Source organism: Zonotrichia albicollis, chromosome 17, assembly GCF_047830755.1.
Source record: "Zonotrichia albicollis isolate bZonAlb1 chromosome 17, bZonAlb1.hap1, whole genome shotgun sequence".
Classification (NCBI taxonomy): domain Eukaryota; kingdom Metazoa; phylum Chordata; class Aves; order Passeriformes; family Passerellidae; genus Zonotrichia; species Zonotrichia albicollis.
The window spans coordinates 7,964,435-7,982,639 of NC_133835.1; the positions used below are offsets into that span (position 1 = coordinate 7,964,435).

The 18,205-nt window shown below is 61.6% G+C and overlaps 4 protein-coding genes and 1 pseudogene across 6 annotated transcripts; 2 read left to right on the top strand and 3 right to left on the bottom strand.

Annotated features, from left to right (window-relative positions):
• Positions 1 to 220: 220 nt before the first annotated feature.
• Positions 221 to 13,056, bottom strand: CTSA (cathepsin A). 2 transcript variants are annotated; one of them, XM_074553538.1, is made up of 15 exons: positions 12,872 to 13,056; positions 3,978 to 4,138; positions 3,795 to 3,906; positions 3,626 to 3,676; positions 3,266 to 3,352; positions 3,017 to 3,172; positions 2,622 to 2,713; positions 2,243 to 2,327; positions 2,046 to 2,137; positions 1,810 to 1,888; positions 1,524 to 1,672; positions 1,377 to 1,452; positions 1,179 to 1,268; positions 956 to 1,057; positions 221 to 824 (listed from the first exon to the last, which is right to left on the bottom strand). In XM_074553538.1, exons 1-15 carry the CDS (start codon positions 13,043 to 13,045, stop codon positions 741 to 743), a joined length of 1,590 nt encoding a protein of 529 aa, XP_074409639.1. In that variant the 5' UTR covers positions 13,046 to 13,056; the 3' UTR covers positions 221 to 740. The 2 variants fall into 2 exon arrangements, with proteins under 2 accessions (XP_074409639.1, XP_074409640.1); XM_074553539.1 differs by lacking the exon at positions 12,872 to 13,056 and adding an exon at positions 4,348 to 4,477.
• On the top strand, positions 4,465 to 10,595 carry NEURL2 (neuralized E3 ubiquitin protein ligase 2). 2 transcript variants are annotated; one of them, XM_026795999.2, is made up of 3 exons: positions 4,492 to 5,669; positions 7,007 to 7,123; positions 10,347 to 10,595. In XM_026795999.2, exons 1-2 carry the CDS (start codon positions 4,994 to 4,996, stop codon positions 7,120 to 7,122), a joined length of 792 nt encoding a protein of 263 aa, XP_026651800.2. In that variant the 5' UTR covers positions 4,492 to 4,993; the 3' UTR covers position 7,123; positions 10,347 to 10,595. The 2 variants fall into 2 exon arrangements, with proteins under 2 accessions (XP_074409644.1, XP_026651800.2); XM_074553543.1 differs by lacking the exon at positions 10,347 to 10,595 and having other exon boundaries at positions 4,465 to 5,673; positions 7,007 to 10,340.
• LOC141731114 (zinc finger SWIM domain-containing protein 1-like) lies at positions 10,688 to 12,137 on the bottom strand (annotated as a pseudogene).
• ACOT8 (acyl-CoA thioesterase 8) lies at positions 12,447 to 15,431 on the top strand. The gene is made up of 7 exons (XM_074553542.1): positions 12,447 to 12,556; positions 13,119 to 13,405; positions 13,491 to 13,627; positions 13,862 to 14,087; positions 14,330 to 14,487; positions 14,771 to 14,962; positions 15,060 to 15,431. Exons 2-7 carry the CDS (start codon positions 13,188 to 13,190, stop codon positions 15,176 to 15,178), a joined length of 1,050 nt encoding a protein of 349 aa, XP_074409643.1. The 5' UTR covers positions 12,447 to 12,556; positions 13,119 to 13,187; the 3' UTR covers positions 15,179 to 15,431.
• Positions 13,488 to 17,965, bottom strand: SNX21 (sorting nexin family member 21). The gene is made up of 3 exons (XM_074553541.1): positions 17,436 to 17,965; positions 17,147 to 17,301; positions 13,488 to 16,858 (listed from the first exon to the last, which is right to left on the bottom strand). Exons 1-3 carry the CDS (start codon positions 17,704 to 17,706, stop codon positions 16,187 to 16,189), a joined length of 1,098 nt encoding a protein of 365 aa, XP_074409642.1. The 5' UTR covers positions 17,707 to 17,965; the 3' UTR covers positions 13,488 to 16,186.
• Positions 17,966 to 18,205: the final 240 nt, after the last annotated feature.

Sequence of the window (18,205 nt, forward strand, 5' to 3'; positions counted from 1 at the left end):
CAGCTTGGGTCCTTGGGAGCAAATGCAGCTCAGTGCAGTGCCAGAGGGCTCAGAGTGACTGTGCTGCTGCCACTTAGGTAGGTCACTCCTTTCCAGGATGCAGCCACCCCTGCAGAAAGGGCACAGCTCACAGAGCCCAGGGCTCCCTGGCAAAGGACATTGGCACTCACTGGTGCTCCTCAGAGAGCGGAGGAAAGCGAAGCAGGGGCTGGCACAAAGGTGTGAGGAGGAGCAGAACCGCCTTGGTCAGAGTTTATTGCGAGTTCCTGAAGCACTGCGGGCCCTGGCAGTGGGATTGTTGTGGTATTGGTGGTAAGCCTCCTTCAGTGGGAGCAGAGTTGGTGGGAGCCAAGGTAGAGAGGTATGAGTAGGACCCAGCTGCCCCCTGCTGCTGCTCCTCATTGCCTGCCCAGGCCGTGTGCATGTGGGGCTGAGGGGAAGTGCTGGGGATTGCTCCCTGCCTGGGAGGGATGCAGCTGCCACTGCAGACAGGGGGGAGGCAAGACAGGAAGCCACAAGGGAGGAGGTGTGGCTGCAGCAGGTGCACAACGCCTCTCCCACAAGGACAGAGTCCCCCAGCCCATGCCCCTCACCCTGTCCAGCCGGGGGAGAAGGCTGCAGGCATGACAGGTCCGTGGTGTAGCCGAGCAGCAGCGAGGCCGGGCTGTGCGAGGTGCCGGTGGTGAGGGCGCATGGGGTGGTGGGAGCAGCTGGAGCGCCGGGCGCTACCTCTGCAGCTCTTAGTAAGGCTGGTTCTTAATGAAGCGGCAGAACATGGTGAAGGCAGCAAGTGGCCGGTCTGTGGGCACCATGTGGCCAGCTCCCTGTAGGAAAGGGACGGTGGTTGGCAGTGTGAGTGGGGTGCTGCTGACATCACCCAACCCTGACTGCAGCCTTGGTATCCAGCACACCCTCCCACAGCCCCATCCCTGGCCCCCAGCGCCCTCAGCCCTACCTTGACAGTGAGGAAAGCAATGTTGGTGAATTCCTTCACAAAGCCACCGATCTGGTTCTCACCATTTTCCGTGTAGAGCCAGGGCCGGCGAGCCACCTGCACCTGGGAGTAGCAGCAGTGCCTTCAGCACCTGCGGCTGGCCCTGCCCACACTCCTGCCACAGCCAGCTACAGCACATAGCCTGGAGCCAGTGACTGGCCTGGCCTGGGCCCTGCCCATTTACCTTCTGGCACAGGGAATCCACAAACCACTCATCCCCGAGAAAGTTGCAAGCCATGTCAACGTCCCCGTTGTACACCAGGATCCGGTATTTCTGTGTAGCAGAGAGACAGTGAGCTGTTGGCAGGGCAGCAGCCCCAGCCAGGAAGGAGGCTGAGCTGGCAGAGAGATTTCCAGGGTCTGTGGGCTCCCTTGCACGCACCGTGGCTCCAAGCAGCTTGAGGTACACCTCATTCATCTGCATGTACAGGCGCTTGTAGCCGCGGTTCACCTCAAAGCTGTGGAGGAAGCAATGGCAGCATGTCTGCTCCTTCTCAGAGTAGTCCCTCCCTGCCCACAGCTTGCTCACCTGCACACCTGCCACTCTGGGGCCTCAGGGGAGATGTGCAGCGCCTTCCGCACCTCAGGGGAGTTCAGATACATGCTGGGGGCTGTGGAGTTGGTGCAGGGTGGGTCCATCCGGACCTTCTTTCGGGCCACTGGCATCCGGAACAGGTTCTGGGGAGTCAGGAGAGTCGCTGTCACAGCAGCACCTGCCCCATGGAGCAGCTGCTTTCTGCCCCTCCTGCCCACAACAGCACAACTGGCTGAACAGAGGCTGCTCACAGCCCAGCAGCACGGGCACCTCGGCTCACCTGCCGCCAGGAGAACCTCAGTGGCATCCGGATGAAGGAATTGCCCAGGTCATGTGTGATGAGATAATCACCCTCATATCTGTAGTCAGAGAGAGTATGAGGACAGACTGAAAACCCTGGAGACCAAGGGCTAAGGGGTCTCCTGGGGGGAGTCCTCAGCACCATCCATGTGTCCCAGAGGGGCCCCCTGCCCAGCCCACCATGTCCCTCTGTGCCAGTGCAACCAAAGCTCTCACCTCATGCTCCCGGGGACACCTCCATCACATGGGGCATAGAGGTTGTAGATATTGAGGCCAGACTCCTCTACAATCTGAATCATCTCTCCCATCTGCAAGAAATCACAAAAGGTTTGGGACTCAGCAGGACCCTTGTGGACCTGTGGGCCCAGGCACATTCTGCTAGGCACATGTATAGGGGCTCTGGCTCCCCTCACCTTGAGTGTGCAATTCAGGTTGGAGTTGTCATGGAAGTTGCACTTCCCCTCAGAGCAGCAATAGGCCTGCAGGTCTTTCCACAGCCTGCGGGCAGAGACCAGGACCCCTTGGACCAGGTGGCAACACTGACATGACAGCTGCCCTGCAGCTCTCTGCCCAGTGGCCACAAGGCACACAGCTTGGCCATGTGCACTCTTTACCCCACAAACAAACCCCCCTATGGGAGCTGCCCTGCAACAAAGAGCCACAGCCCAGATGCTGGCCCAGGCTAGGTGCTGCCCTTGTCTCAACACCACCAACCCAGACAGCCCCAGCCTCAGCTGTGCAGCCATCCTGCTTGCACAGGGATGGCACATCCAGCATTCCCTCTGCTCTTACTCGGTCCCCAGCAGCCCGTGGTAATAGGCAAAGTAAACCAGGGAGTTGTCATTGATCTCATAAGATGAGAGGCCGTTTCCCACAGCGATTCCCTGCGAGGCAAGAAGAAAACAACCCTGTTGTGTTCCAGCTCCCCGCGGGGCAGTCACAGCACAGCAGCCGCAGGCAGGAAGCAGATGTGAAACTGTTTACTCTGCGGAGGGAACAGGGAGGGTTGGGGGTGCCTGAGGACACTCCCCCGGCAGCGGGGACAGACACGTCCACCAGCAGCTGCTGCCAGAACCCCAGGAAGAGATGAAAGGCTGCAGGGACAGGCGTGCCCTGCATCCTAACTGGTCCCACCCTGGCTGTGCCAAGCCCTCTGCTCCCCAGCTGGGCAGAGCCAAGCTGCCCACCTTCAGATTGAGGCTGGGGTCCTGCATCACCCACTCGGCCAGTGTGGGAATGTAGACCCCTCCATAGCTCTCCCCTGTGAGGAAGAGATCGTTCTTGGAGTACTCAGGGAAGAGCCGGAGGAAATCCTTGAGTGCCAGGTAGTTGTTGTGAGCAACCTGCAGGGAGAAGGTTGCACGGTCAGGTGGTGAGGCTGCACCCCATAGCCAGGAGTGGGCAGGCAGGGAAGCAGGGATCTCCCAGTCACTTGCCTCCGTGTCATTTGTGGCATACTTCTTGTCATCAGAGTATGAGAAGCCGACACCAGCAGGAGACTCCACATAGAGGATATTGGCAATCTGCAAGGACAGTAGAGGAGCCAGCAATGAGGGGAGACCCTCTGGCTCAGTGGGGCCAAGGACTGCTAGCCCCGCCCACGGCAGCACCCACAGGAGCCTGGCCCGCCCCAGGGCTGCACTGGGATGGCCACATTCCTGCGCTGCTCAACAGCACACTCCAGAGGAGGGTGTGTTGGGTGGGAGGGGAGCAGCGGTCATCGGCTCCATGGAGAGAGCAGGAACTGGCTCACTGCCACCCCGTCTCAAAGCCACAAAGAAAAGCAGTGCCTGTACCTTGTTCCATGCGTACTCATTGTACTTCAGTGTGACCCCATCGGGCTGGATCTGAGGAAGAAGGTGGTGACTGATGGGCAAAACAGGACAGGACACAGTGGGATGGCTCGTGCCATGCAGCCAGGCATCCCCTGAGTCCTTGAGCCACGGGATAGCAGTGACTACTAACCAGGAAGGGGCCATGCTCCTTGAGGAAGCCCTCCATGGAGCTGCAGCCAGGGCCGCCGTTCAGCCACAGCACCAGGGGGCTGTTCTGGGGATCGCTCTGGGCCTCCACGAACCTGTGGACATGTAGCTGTGAGTGCCCGGTGCCAGCCGATGCCCCCCAGTCGCCAGGCGCAGTCCCACGTACCAGTAGTGCAGGTACTTGCCCGGCCCGGCGCAGAGGTAGCCCGAGAAGTGGCGGAAGGACGGCTGCTTGGACAGCCCGGGCAGGTAGGTCACCTCATGGTCCGGGGGGGCGGCCCAGCCCAAGCCCAGCAGCAGCAGCGACGACAGCAACACTGGCCCCATCTGCGGTGGGCAGAAGGGACGCTCAGGCTGCTGTCGGCCAGGAACGGCCGCGGCAGCGCCCCGCGAGCGCCCGGGTCCGCCTGCCCCGGCCCGGCCCCCCCAACTTGGGGCTGACCCCCGGCCCGGCCCAGCCGGCTCCCCTGGCGCCGGTCCCGGTTCCTCCACCCCGTCCTCCCGGTCCCGTCCCGGCGCCCCCCAGTCCCGCTGACCGCGGCCGCTCCCGGCGCGGCGCTCGCAGGCGGCGGTCACGGCGGGCACATGACACGCTCCCATATGACCTGCGGCCCTCACGTGAGCGGGGCGGGGCCCCACGGCGGCCAATCAGCGCTCCGGGGCCGGCCGGCCCCGCCCCGGCCCTGCCCGCGCACGTGGGAGCGGCCCCGGCCCGGGACCGGGACACTGCGGGGGAGGGCACCGATGGAGCCCCATACCCAAACGGGGTGCCGGTGGGCACTACCGGGCACCACCGGCCACAGCTGGGTACCACCGGGCACAGCTGGGTGCCCACCCAGCACCGCCGGGTAAAGCCGGGCATCTCCAGGCACTGCCAGTCATCACCATGAGGTGACCACTGGCCGCTGCTGGATATCACTGGTACCACTGGGCACTGCCAGCTGCTGCTGGACAGCATGGGCATAGCCAGGCACCCTGGCCCAGGTGGCAGCACTGGACAGTCCAGGGTGGAGTGTCTGTGGCTCTGGTTTGGGCCCGGTTGTGCCTAGCAGCCACAGGGCCCCCTGAACCGCCCCCATGGCATCAGGACCCCCCTTGAGCCCTCCGGTTGTCCCTCCCAGCCGGGCTGTCAGCACCTCACGGCAGCTGTGACAGGGACAGTTAAAAATAGCTCGGGCAGCAATGGCTGCCCGGTGCCGGCTTGCTGCACGCTTCCACCACATCCACGGCGCCAACATCCGCCTGGACGCCTCGCACACACAAGCCACACGGGTGGAGAGCTTCGCCAACGGGCTCTGCTTCAGCCAGGAGCCTCTGGCACCCGGGCAGATCTTCCTGGTGGAGATTGAGGAGAAGGAGCTGGGCTGGTGCGGGCACTTGCGCGTGGGACTGACAGCTCATGACCCCCAGAGCCTGGAGGTGGTGCCTGAGTACTCGCTGCCGGACCTGGTCAGCCTGGGGGACACCTGGGTGTTTGCCATCACCCGCAACCACAACCGCGTGGTGCTGGAGGGGGAGCAGGCGCAGCCGCGGGGGCGGCCCTGGGAGCCCTTCCTGCTGATCGAGCGGGTGCGGATCCCGCGGGACACGCTGGTGGGGCGCAGCCGGCCCGGCCGCTACAGCCACATCCTGGATGAGCTGTTCAAGACGAACGTGCTGCCCGCCACCGCCCGGCGCAGCCGCATCGGGGTGCTCTACGCCCCGCAGCCCGACGGCACCGCCGACATGCACATCGTCATCAACGGCGAGGACATGGGCCCGAGCGCCCGCGGCCTGCCCGCCTCCCGCCCGCTCTACGCCGTCATCGACGTCTTTGCCTCCACCAAGAGCGTCCGGGTGATCCCCGTGGATTATGGCTGTAGGTACCTGTGCCCCTTTCTGTGGCATGTGCTGCATGGGCCAGGAGCGGGGGAGCTCTGGTGGGGTCATGCCGTAGTCATCAACAGAGGGAAGGTTGGCGTGTGCCACTGGGCAGAGGGACACAGGGGGTAAGAAGGCACAGGAAAGCCTCTGGTCCTTGTGGAGCACAGGTGAGATCCACAGTACCACTGCTGGGCAGTGTCTGATGAAAGCTCTACCGTGGGCGCTGTGCTGGGGCTAAGGGAGAGACCCCCCTGGCCACCCTTCCCGAGCAGAGTGATAGGGTTGGTTGTTTGGGGCTGTCCCACAGATGTGAGGCCTTGCTGTGCCCAGCCTTGCCTACAGCACGTGGCAGCCAGAGCCAGCTAAGATCCTGCCCTGGCATCAAAACATCCACCTACACCCACCAGGGCTCAGCACAGGGCGCCCACGCGCCTGCTGCGTGCCCCAGACATGATGTTCCCTGGGCAGGCACCCTGTGATGCCATCGGAGCCTGGGCATTAGCCCGTGTCCCTTGGCTTGCTGGGAGGGACCACGCTAATAAGTGCTAATTAGCACCACGCTGGAAAAATGAGGAGATGGATCAGGTGAGACAGAGCCAGAAGAGCTAGAGCCAGAGTACTGCCTGCCCCCAGCACTGGGAGCCACTGCTTCACATGCTGGTGTCACGAGCAGCTGCTTCTGTCCCAAGGCTGGAACCTGGTATTCTCCCTGGTGTAACAGCTGAGGAGAGTAGTGGCTGCAGCAGACAGTACCCATGCTGCTGAGCCACCCATGGCTCTGGGAAGTCATATCACAGGAGCAGGAACCAGGCAGATTCTGTGCAGGTGCCCAAGGGGACGGTTCTCATGGTAGTCTGCCCCAAAGGAATGTTGGGCACTGTCTCTGCAGGCAGTGCAGCCCCAGCCTGCACTCACTCAGCAGCTTGCTGCTGGGGCCAGTGCAGGCAGACCAAGGGAGTGGGATGGAAAAGAAGCACACCATGAGTGTGTGAGACCCTGGGGAGTTGCTTGACAGCCACAAGAGAAAGAAATGCAAACCAGCTACAGTCAAACAACAGCTTGGGCACATAACTGTCTCTCAGCCTTACTCCTAATAACGGGAAGAGCTTTGCTGCCCGGGGCCCTTGAGCTTCCAGCCCTGCTGGAGCAGCCTGGCACCAGCCCCCGCACAGCCAGTTTGAGCCCAGGGCAGGAGGATGCCACAGAACAAACTCACCCACCACTGCCTTTAACCACAGTGCCTCTGAGAAGCTCTGCCAGCTCCTCCACCCCCCTGTGCTCAGCCTCACTGCTGCCTTGCCCAGCTCAGGTACACTCTCTGTTCTCTTGCAGTTCCTTCCCTGCAGACGCTGTGCCGGCTGGTTATCCAGAAACACATTGTGCACCGCCTGGCCATCGATGGCCTGGACTTGCCCCCGCTACTCAAGAGCTCCTGCCAACATGAGTGAGGTATTGAGGGTGCTGCTGGGCTGCCCCCCACATCAACAGCCCCCAGGGGTGGCTGCCTGGCAGGCTCTGTGCCCCTCCCTGCCCACTCACCCCAGCGTGTGCTGCTGAAGGGCTGGCATGAGAGCAGAGCAAAGTGGGGTTGGGATTTTCCCCACACTGATGGTGTGGCATGCCCAGAGCATGGGCAGGAGGATTGATGCGGGTCAGAGACTGCAATAAAGTGCTTCCAGACAAGACTCTGTCAAAGGAGGCTTGGGAGGCTGGGACGCCCCTGTGCTTTTCCCCTTGTGGGAGCAGTTCCTCCACCAGTGAGGAAGGGAGCACAGGCCACAGCCCTGTGGGGTTCAGGACATGTCCCTGGAATTATACTGGGACTGTCAGGGTGGATCAGAGCGGGTGGAGCGTGGGAGGGCACAGCACAGCACTCACGTGGAGGTAAATTACAGCTGGACACTCATCCTGGGCAGTTTCACTCTTGGGAAAGATGTTTACCCAGAGAACGATGAGTTATTTCCTGTGTGTTCAGCTTGGAAGGGGACGAGTCAGATGCTGGAGCACCCAGATAGCAGTGCTGGCAGCAGCCCTTGCTTGGGCACGTGTCTGTGGCCACAGAGCCAGTCACAGTGACCTGGTGTGGGGCACAGCCATCCTGACTTGGAGCTCCATGCCCTCAGCTCTGTGCCCTCAGCCAGACCCTTCAGCCCCTGGCAGGTGAGGATGGCATCCTGCAGTGACTCTGGCAGGCTGGATGGGAGAGGTCTCCTAAAATCAGAAGGGTTCCAGAAAGATAGCAAAGGGGCTGGCAAAGCCTCCCAGGCCTCTTCCACAGCACAACCAAAGGGGAAACAAGCAGCTCTAAGCTGACAAAAAGGTGTTTTAAAGAAACACGATGCTATATTTAGTCAGAGACTCGATAGTATCAGATCATGTTACAAAACTCGTGCTCAGAGGAAATCCCCAGCCCTCAACCACAGCCAAGTCCATCAACACCAAAGTGTTAATGAAGAAATTGCTAAATTCGATGTGAAAACATGGACAGTGACCAAACCACAGCAATGGAGCGAGGTCTGTGACATTCCCTGCTATGTCCCAACAACAGGCTGGGAGCTGCTGGGGCTGGATGGGGCTGAGGAACTCACCCACTCCAGATCAGTTCCCACAGAGGAGGGAGTTTGCACACAGGCTGTTTTCCCTCCCCCACCCTTGCTCGAAGCCTTTGCTCCCCACCTCCCTGCAGTGTTATCTGCCCGGCAGTGACCCCTGCACACGAGGGCGGGTTCCTGTTTCTTGAGGAATTGAGAGCAGCTGCTGCAGCCAGACAAACAACACCCCTGCTCTGCAATGGGCTGCAGCACAGTGGGGTTGCAGGGATTCAGGAGCTGCCACCTCCTGCCACCTGAGGCACCACAGGACGGCTGAGGAGCACTGCCCAAAGCCCTGCTGATTCCCCATGCTCTGTTCCCTGGGCAGGGAGGGGTGGCTGCAGCTGGCACAGGGACAGGCTCAGCTCCCAAACAACACCAGGGTGATTTATTGGCTCAGTTGCACAACACCTCACAGCTGGATGCTGCAACAACCTGTGGGTGCTGGCCCTGGATGAAATAGTTTTGTCACGTGTTATTGTACCTAGATCCCTACAAATCTATGGGCCCTTATGGGATTAATTTGAGAAACCACAAAGAACTGGCTGATGTCATCACAAAGGCTCTCGATGATTTTGGAGTGGTTTTGGGAATCTGGAGAGGTTCCCACATGACTGGAAGCTGAAAACGATGTCCCAGTTTCACAGGGCAGCAAGGAAAACCCTGGAAACTACAGGCCTGTCAGTGTCACTTCAGTGCCCAGTAAAATCATGGAAAAGATCATTCTAGCAGGTACTGAAAAACACCTGTAGGAGAACACTGGTCACAGCCAGCATGGCTTCATGAGGGCAAAGTCCTGCTTGTTGGACATGATTTCCTTCTACAACAGGGTAACCCACCTAACTGACCAAGGAAAGCCAGTAGCTGTAATGCTTTTGGGCTTCAGCAAAGCTTTTGACACTGTCTGTCCCAGTATTCTTTTGGACAAAGTGTCCAGCTTGCAGCTGAATAATCCTGTTGCACAATGGGTGAGCAGCTGGCTCACAGGTTGGGCACAAACAAAGACTTAGAGGGAATGGGGTGACATCAGGCTGGTGTCCAGCCACTAGAGGGGTTCCATAGGGCTTCACCCTTGGCCCAATTCTCTTCAACATCTTCATTAACGCCTTGGACTCAGGACTTGAAGGAATATGAAGTAATATATTAATGTTTAGTGCTAAGAACACTAAACTAGGAGGAGCTGTCAACTCCATTGAGGGCAGAGAGGCCCTGCTGAGAGACCTCAACAAATTGGAGAGATGGGTCATCACCAAAAGTATGAAGTTTAACAAGAGCAAGTGACCCAGTGCACCTTGTACAGGGCAGTCCTGGTGGTATATACAGACAGGGGATACCAGCACTGTGGAAAGGGACCTGGGGGTCCTGGTTGATGGCAAGTTGAATATGATCAGCAGTGCCCTGGCAGCCAGGTATCAGACACAGCATGTCCTGCGTATCAGACACAGCATTGGCAGCAAGGGAGGGGATTGTCCTGCCCTGCTCTGCACTAGTGCAGCCTCACCTCAAGTCCTGGGGGCAGTTTTGGCACTGCAATATAAAAAAGACATTAAACTATTAGAGACCATTACTCAAAAGATGCCACAAGGATGGTGATGGGACTGGAGGCGAAGCTTTTGAGAAACAGTTGAGGTAACTTGGTCTGTTCAGCCTGGAGAAGAGGAAACTGAGGGAAGACCTCATTGTGGTCTTCAGCATCCTCGTGAGAGGAAGCAGAGGGGCAGGCACTGATCTCTTCACTGTCATGACCAGTGACAGAACATGAGGAAATGGTATAAAGCTGAGGCAGGAGATCAGAAAAAGGTTTTTCACCTAAGGGGTGGCTGAGCACTGGAACAGGCTCCCACGAGCAGTGGTCACGGCATCAAGCCTGTCTGAGTTGAGGAAGTGTCTGGACAACGCTCTCAGGCACATGGTGGGATTTTTGTGGTGTCCTGCACAGGACTGGGAGTTGGACACAATCCCAATGGGTCCCTTCCAACTCAGCAGATTCTAGGATAGCAGCACCTCCCACATTGCACCACCCAGAGCTGGCTCCTGGCCACAGCTGTTAGCCAGGTCAGTGACTGTGACCCTTCCTGCAGGATCAGGAGCTCCCAGTCCAGTTCCTCTGCTGCCCCGTGCAAGAAGTCTCGCTCACTCAGCAGATCAAGGACCAAACTGCCCCTTCCACGTGGAGGAAATGACAGGCTGAGGGAATGAAGGTGCAAGACAGGACCCAGTGGAAGCACCCAGCTCACCTCCCACTCTGCTGGAGCTTCACCTCAATGGAGCTGATCCAGCTGTCAGCAGCTCCCACAGAGTCCTGTGCTCCAAGTTCTTATTGCTGTGGCTGATCTCTGCTGGGAGGAAGGATAACCATGAGGGATTTATCCAAAGAGCTCCAGGAGCTCTTTAGGACCTCCAAGAGGCCATCAGCACTGTCTCACCCAGCCTGATGGGCATCACATCTCCTCTCCCATGGTCTACTGAACGTTTCCCTCTGCAAGAGCTTCTTGTTTGAATTCAGTACAGCCAAGATGTGCCAGCAGGGCAGCTGGAAGGCCAGGCTGAAGTGGCAAGTGTGACTACTTGGGCCTTCCTGGAAGATGCCCACAGAGTGGGCATCCTCCTGGATCTGTACACTGAGCCTGTCCTACCTGGTGCAAATCAGCTGCCTGGACTTCCAAACCACTGCCTTAGGCACAGCCTGGCAGCAGCCTCTGTGCAAATGCCACTCAAAGACTGCCTGATGCTGTCTTCAGTCCTTTGGGTAATCTAATCTTCACTGACATCCTCTGAGGTTTCTGTGGCCTCCAGTTTTGCCACAGGAGACAGGATCTAACAGGAGCTGAGCTTGCTGGCTCACTCTGGAGAAGAGCATGAGGTGTTTCAGGCTGACACTGAAGGGCCTCAGGGAGTTGGTGGACTCCGGAGGACAATCACACGACTCTCAACAGCCACAGGAGAGGCTGACACAGGCTGCTGCTTCTGCTGAGCTGCTGCCACAGTGGAGGAAGCCTGGCCAGAGCTCTGGGATGTGTTACCATGGCACACCAGAGAGGCAAGAGGCAAGTCTGAAGTAAGCAGACTTTGGGGAGCAGCAGCACATTGATCAGGATGGGGAGCAGAGTGTCACAGGATCAGGAAGGGACCTTAGAAACACACTCTTCTTAATGCCAGGCCAAGGTGGTGATGCAGCTCTCCAGAGAGAGCCTAGCACTGAAAATTTGACTTAACCCTGGATGACAACCTCCAGCTTCATGAAGAAGCCTCTGCTCACCCCCAGCTGCCCAGATCCCATCCTCGAGCGGCCGCTGAAGGTGGAGCTGAGGCAGCCAGTCCGGTGTGATGAGGGCTCTCAGGACTGCGAGCAGCTCCTGCCGGTGGCTCTCAGTTCCTGCACCCACGGCTTTCCCGGCGGCGATCGCGTCCGGCCACTCGGTGCTCCGGGCACAGCCGCTTGCGGAGGGGCAGCACCGGGAGCTGCGCCGGGCCAGCGCAGCTGGGGCTGTCCGTGCGGGCCCGCTCCGCGCTGCCGCTACCGGCGGGGACAGCGCGGCGTGTCCCGGTCCCTGCCGCGCTCCGGTGGCGGCGCGGTGCGACCTCACCGGCGCTGGGCTCCGCCCGCCGAGGCGGCACCGGAACGCTCGGGCGCCGCCCGCCGCGGCCGCCGTGCATCGCCCCGGGAACACCGGGAGCGCCGCTCGCTGTGGCCGCCGTGCATCGCACCGGGAACACCGGGAGCGCCGCTCGCTGTGGCCGCTCCCCGGGGCGGCGTGCGGGCAGCGGCTCCTGCCTGGCTGCCTCCCCGACCTCCCTCCGCACCGCTGTGCAGCGGCTGGAGGCGCAGCGACTGCGCTCTCGTTCCCGTCTCTCTTCAGCAACAAGTGCATTGCTTTCCACCCTCACTGCTTGCTCCCCACAAGAAAGGGATGGAGGACTTGTCCTCCCTTGTCCTCCTCTCAGCAACTGCTTGAAGAAGCACTTCACATTGGTGAGGAAGCTGATACCCACATGTTTGTGTCTTTGTGCCTAAACCACGCGGTTCTGCAGCTCTGGAGGAGCAGGCTAGAGCATGACAAGAAAAGCTTCAAGGAAGAAGGTTAAATTGTATTTTAAGAAGGCAAGTTATATTTTAAAAGGGCAAAGGGAGCAGTTGCGTAACTAGTGAGTGACCTTGTAGCCTTTGTGCACACAAGCAGATCCACCAGCTAAGATGGAAAGGAAACAATGTCACTACAGCTGCTTGGAGAAGTGAAGGCCGTGGAATGCTCCCTGAGGGAAACCTGATATCACCTTCCACTGCAGTGAGGTAAGGACAGCTGGGGAATGCTGCAGGTGCCGAGATGCCTGGGGCCTTGAGCTGGAAAAGGCAGGAGCTATACAGCGAACACAGCAGGTGTGTGGCACAGCTGGCGGTGCCCCGGTACCGGGGCATCACACTACCGGGATCAGCTCGGTTATCAAAGCCAGGTACAGGACAGGACCTGTGCCCGGGGCACAGCTGGGCTGCGCCCAAGCGGCGGCGCCATGGGGCCTGGCGGTGCTACACCGGGGGACCGCGGGCGCACGGCCCTGCCACAGCGGCTGCTGCGAGCTCCAGCTGGACGCGGCGGGCGGGCCTTACCTGGCGTCTGGCGGACAGCGGTGCCGTGCTGCCGGTTGTGGCTGCGCACCGGGCCGCAGCTTCGCAGCCCGTAGGGGCAGCTCTTGCAGGTGAGGCAGCGGGCGCATGGCGAGCGGTGGACGCGGCGTAACGCCCGAACGGGCTCCGCTCAGCCGCCCAAGCCCACCCCGCCATCCCCGTTAAACCAGCCGGGCACCGCCTGCACCCTGATTCTGACCAATCAGCGCCGGATTCTCCTGATTGACAGGAGGCGAACCAACCGGCCCAGACCATCCTGACAAGACAAGGGTGACTGGCAGCTCTACCGTCCAATCACATGGCGGCCTTCGCGCCCCGGATGGGCGGTGCTTCCTGGTCCGCCGTGCTGGTCGGGTCGCGGTGCCGGTCCCGGTTCGCGGAGGTGATGGGGGCCCCAGGCGACGCCGGCGGGGCTGGAGCGGGGCCGGGATCCGGGCCGCCGCCGCCCGGGGACCTGCGCAGCGTGCTGATCACCAGCGTACTGAACCTGGAGCGGCTGGAGGTCGACCTTTTCAGGTGCGGGTGGACGCCGGGGCAGCGGGACTGCGCCGCCTCATCCTCCTCCGCCGCCACCCTCACCGCGGCCGCCTTGTCTCCGCAGAGGCCAGCACCACTGGGTGCCCGCCACGCAGCACCTCTTCGGCGGGCAGATCGTGGGGCAGGCGCTGGTGGCGGCGGCCCACGCCGTGAGCCGCGACGAGCAGGTGCACTCGCTGCACTGCTACTTCGTGCGGACAGGTGCGCCCGGGGAACCGGGGAACCGGCGGCGGGGACGGGATGCGGGGGTCCGGGAGAGGCCCGGCAGGGGTTGGGACGCTGGGGAAGTTCGCAGGAGTGAGGAGGCGCCGTCATCCCGGTGCCAGCAAACAGGGACGGTGTGAGTGGCGCTGCCGGGCCCGGCCCCTGCAGGCGGGTACCGCCGGTGCGCGGTGCGCCGTGGCCCGGCCGCAGAACGTCCCTTTCCCCTGCCAGGGGACCCCAAGGTGCCGGTGCTGTACGAAGTGGAGCGGACCCGCACAGGGAAGAGTTTCTCCGTTCGCTCTGTAAAGGCCATCCAGCATGGAAAGCCCATCTTCACCTGCCAGGCCTCCTTCCAGCTCTCGCAGGGGAGCCCAGTGCAGCACCAGTTCACCATGCCGACCGTGCCACCCCCCGAGGAGCTGCTGACACAGGAGGAGCTCATCCAGAAGTTTCTGCAGTGAGTGGGGTGGAAGGGACACACCAGGGATGCCCCTGGGGCATAGGGAGGTGTGGGAGAGTATTGTCTGAGGAGTTCTCAAATGTGCCTGGGAGGGGAACAGAGGAGCAGGACACAACAGGAGCTGTGCCCCTCTTGTCTTTCTGTGTGCCCCTGGATCCCTGGGCTGGAGCTGCTGCCAGTAGGATGTGTTCCAACCTGCCTGTCTGGTGTTAATCTTGCTTCTCTGTGCTGGGCTGCAGGAATCCTAATGTGGCTGAGGGATACAGGAAGCGTCTCACCAAGATCCAAGCTCAAGATGTGCCGATTGACATTAAACCTGTGAACCCACCAGATATATTCAGCTCAGAGCCACAGGAGCCAAAGCAGCTTTTCTGGGTGCGAGCACGAGGCTACATAGGTGGGTCCTGCTGGGTCCAGGTGCCTCCCAAGCCATGGGGGAGCACTGTTTCAACAGAGTGGTCTGGGAAGGCTGTGATTAGGGGGCTGCCTGTGCCCCAGCCTGGGCACTTCAAGGCTGTAATACAGGTGTGGGTGCAGAGGTGATGCTGGGGCATGGCATGGCAAAGGGAATAAGTCTGGAAGAATCCCAGCTGTGCTTGGCAGCTGGCTCCAGGGGAGTGGAGCACCCCAGGCAGGTCCCAGGGGCCCCCACGGGATGGGCAGTGCTGGTTGCTCTGCAGGAGAGACTGACATGAAGGTGCACTGCTGCGTGGCTGCCTACATCTCTGACTACGCCTTCCTGGGCACGGCCCTGCTCCCGCACCGGCAGTACCGTGTCAAGTTCATGGTGTCCCTCGACCATTCCATGTGGTTCCATGCACCCTTCCGAGCTGACCACTGGATGCTGTACGAGTGTGAGAGCCCCTGGGCTGGTAAGTCCTTAGTGTGTCTTTGGGAGACCTTGATGGGCAAGGCCAGCCCTGCCTGTCCTGGGGCAGTGGGCTGCAGTCTGACAGTCTCTCTCTGCAGGTGGGTGCCGGGGCTTGGTGCAGGGACGGCTGTGGCGCAGGGATGGGGTCCTGGCTGTCACCTGCGCACAGGAAGGTGTCATCAGGGTGGAACAGACACCAACCCAGAGCAAGCTCTAGCTGAGGACACCCTACAGACTGGGGCTGAAGCATGCCCAGGGAGGGACCCTGAGATGAAGGCAGGACCTGGACAGGAACAGGAAGGAGACCAGGTGGGACCAAGCACTGCAGGAAGTCCTGGTGCCCGAGGTGTCTGCGACAGACTGTGACCAACAGAGCATCGTTGCAACCAACTGCTAGCTGCACAGCATGTAAGCACATGCTGCCGTCAGCTATCTTTCACCCACCTTAAAATAAAGCCGTTGGGTGAAGAGCTGGACTCTGTCCCTGGAGTTTGTCCCCTTGGACCCTTGACTGGGCTTGCACAAGGGCGGGCAGTGCCAGGAGCACAGTGGATCAGCTCTGCCCCCATGCCAGGCGGGGTCACAGGAGAGGAAGGTGCCACTTTGGCTCACGTTGTTTCCTCTTCTCACTTCTGCACTGCTTTGGCTCCTCAGTAGCTGCTTCTGCTTGTCCTTGGGCTCCTCCCTAGGACTGGGCTTGGGCTTGGGCCCAGCTGGAAGAAGGGGATGAGGCAGCTCCCACCTCTATGTGGAGGCTTGAGGCCTCCCACTGATGATGCCCTGGGGTAGTAAGGCTAAAGAGACACAGCAGGCGCCTTGCTCTTCTTCCTGCCAAGACTTTATTTAATAAAGTCCTTTCTATTGTGTAAGTTTTACGGGAAGTTCCCGGCAAGAGCCCTGGACCCTGCCAGAAGCTTTCCCGTTCCCTTGCAAGGTGCCAGTATGTCCCAGCTAAAGTCTCAGCCACTCCAGGATCCCCTGCAGAGGAGGAGCAGCTTTGGGCAGCACCAGTGTGGGTGGTGGACCCCCATGAGTCCCCAGCCCTGCAAAACAGACTAACCACAGAGAAAGTGCATTCAGGAGGCAGCTCCAGGCATGGACTGTGCTGCCTGTGGGACTGCAGTGCTGCTTCCCTGTCCCATTGCCACCCATGGCATTTCCCTCCCTGTTCCCAGCTGCCACAGGCGTGTGAGCTTCCCCTCCCACCCATGTGAGCACAGGTGGCTCATTCCAGAGGTTCCTTGATCAGGCATTCCTTCAGGGAAGGCTGCTGCTGCAGGGCCAGCCCCGCTTCCCGCAGGTCCTGCAGCCGGGCCTCCGAGCGCCGCTTGTCCTTGCCCACCTTCCAGGCCAGGTGGACGTGGGCCTGCAGGAAGGGTCCCAGGAGCGGGTGGCTGCCCTGGGCCTCCAGCAGCTGCAGCGCCTGCTCGCAGCAGCCATGGGCCTCACTGAGCTGGTCCAGCTCCTGGTGGCACACGGCCAGCCCCGCCAGTGTCAGCAGGAAGCGGCCGGAGCTGCAGACCCCCAGGCGGTCCTGCAGCCGGTAGGCGTTGGCCCAGGTGGCCAGGGCCTCGCGGTACATGCCCGTGCACGTCAGGCGCTGCGCAGCCTGCAGGTCCGGCAGGAAGAAGAACTCGAGGAACTCAGGAGAGCGGCGGATCTCGTCGATGGAGTGCAGGTGGGACAGGAACTGTTCGAAGGCTCGGCTCCGCTTGGCAATGGTCTCAGCGGTGAAGTTGCGGCGCAGTCTCTTCCTGGGGAAGGCAATGCTGGCCATGTCGCAGCTGAAGCGGCAGCGCAGGCGGCGGTTCAGCTGCTCGAAGTCCGAGTAGCGCCGGGCGATGGTGGCAGGGGCCTTGTCAAACTGGCCAGAGCGGATCAGGTAGATGGTGTAGAGCTGCAGGTGAGGCAGGTGTCAGGCAGTGCTGTGGGCACGCTGCTCCCGGCACAAGCACAGCGGGGTGTGCGGCCTCAAAGGGGCTGGAGGAGTTTGCCCGAACAGAAGGGAGTGGCTTGGGCTGCTGCAGCCGCAGCACCCATCAGCCATAGTTACCTGAGGCTCATCTGAGCCGCCGGCACCATCCGAGCAGCACGGAGAAAGAGGAAAAAAATAAGCATCCCTGCTCCGGGGAGAGCAGGACTCGCACCCAACCCGTGCCCGCCCAGCCGCGCCGGGCTCACTCACCACGTACTTGGAAGAGCGCTCGCTGACCACGCTGGCGCTGGTGACCTCGAAGAGCAGGCGCTGCGGTGCCAGGCTGCCCCGCGACCTCCGCCACAGCTCCTGCAGCTGCCGGGTCAGCAGGCTGCCGCCGGGACGCTCCGCCACAGAGACCCACTCTGTGCCGGGAGAGGGGTGTCAGTGCCCGCCGTGGGGACAGGGCTCTGACATCTGTCTGGTTGCCGGACGCCACCATCGCACGAGGGTCCCTGGAGTCACCCCAGTCCCCCCAGCTCGCCATCCCAGCACCTGCCTCCGTCCTCCGTGCCCGCTGCCGCCCCCGGCGCCTGCGGCGGCTCCTCCAGCTCCTCGCTAGCTCCGTCCCCCTCCTCTTCCTCCTCCTCCTCGTCCTCGTGGCTGGTGAAGCTCAGGGTGCCGCTGAGGCGCGTCGACAGCCCCTCGGTGTCGTCCTCCAGCTCCGAGCTCTCCGGGCAGTCCTCGGCCTCGCCGCCGCCCGCCGGCTCCTCGCGGCCGGCCTCGCCAGCCAGCGCGTGCCGCAGCCGGTGCAGGATGCGGGCGGCCATCGCTGCCGGGGGGTCCGGACCGGCACCGCGACACGGCGGGGCCCGGGGCTGCCCACCGCGGCACGGCCCCCCGCGGGGACAGCCCGGCTCCGGGACGCGCTCCCGGTGCTGCCCCCGCCCCGCTCCGTTCGCGCTGCCCCGGGCCGGGCCGGGCCGGGCCGAGCCGGGTGGTGCCGAGCGATGGCCGCTCCGCCACGGCTCGTCCCGGGATCCTCCCTGCGCGGCTCCGCCTCCGCCGGGAACCCGGATCGGGGCGGCAGAGCCGGCACCGCCCGGCACGGCCGGGATCGGGATCGGCGCTTGCGGCACCGTCCGGCGCCATCGGGATCGGCTCTCCCGGCACGGCCGAGATCGGGATCGGTCCCTGCGGCACCGCCCGGGACTCCCGGATCACGGTCAGGGCTCAGCCTGGCTCTGCCCGCAGCCCCTGCCTAGGAACCGATCCCGCCCTTCTCGGTCTCGGCCCCTCTGTCCCCTGTCCGGGATGTCGTGGTCGGAT

What these genes read in the sequence shown, in the direction of transcription:
- NEURL2 (XM_074553543.1), top strand. Translation starts at nt 4,994, where the DNA reads ATGGCTGCCCGGTGCCGGCTTGCTGCACGCTTCCACCACATCCACGGC. An exon ending in CCCGTGGATTATGGCTGTAG is followed by an intron (nt 5,674 to 7,006) that starts GTACCTGTGCCC and finishes GTTCTCTTGCAG; the next exon opens with TTCCTTCCCTGCAGACGCTG.
- CTSA (XM_074553538.1), bottom strand. Translation starts at nt 13,045, where the DNA reads ATGGCGGGGTGGGCTTGGGCGGCTGAGCGGAGCCCGTTCGGGCGTTAC. An exon ending in GGCAAGTACCTGCACTACTG is followed by an intron (nt 3,907 to 3,977) that starts GTACGTGGGACT and finishes ACATGTCCACAG; the next exon opens with GTTCGTGGAGGCCCAGAGCG. An exon ending in TGAGGTTCTCCTGGCGGCAG is followed by an intron (nt 1,673 to 1,809) that starts GTGAGCCGAGGT and finishes CTGACTCCCCAG; the next exon opens with AACCTGTTCCGGATGCCAGT.
- ACOT8 (XM_074553542.1), top strand. Translation starts at nt 13,188, where the DNA reads ATGGCGGCCTTCGCGCCCCGGATGGGCGGTGCTTCCTGGTCCGCCGTG. An exon ending in CTGCTACTTCGTGCGGACAG is followed by an intron (nt 13,628 to 13,861) that starts GTGCGCCCGGGG and finishes TTCCCCTGCCAG; the next exon opens with GGGACCCCAAGGTGCCGGTG. An exon ending in GCGAGCACGAGGCTACATAG is followed by an intron (nt 14,488 to 14,770) that starts GTGGGTCCTGCT and finishes GTTGCTCTGCAG; the next exon opens with GAGAGACTGACATGAAGGTG.
- SNX21 (XM_074553541.1), bottom strand. Translation starts at nt 17,706, where the DNA reads ATGGCCGCCCGCATCCTGCACCGGCTGCGGCACGCGCTGGCTGGCGAG. An exon ending in AGCGGGCACGGAGGACGGAG is followed by an intron (nt 17,302 to 17,435) that starts GCAGGTGCTGGG and finishes CTCCCGGCACAG; the next exon opens with AGTGGGTCTCTGTGGCGGAG. An exon ending in AGCGCTCTTCCAAGTACGTG is followed by an intron (nt 16,859 to 17,146) that starts GTGAGTGAGCCC and finishes CCTCACCTGCAG; the next exon opens with CTCTACACCATCTACCTGAT.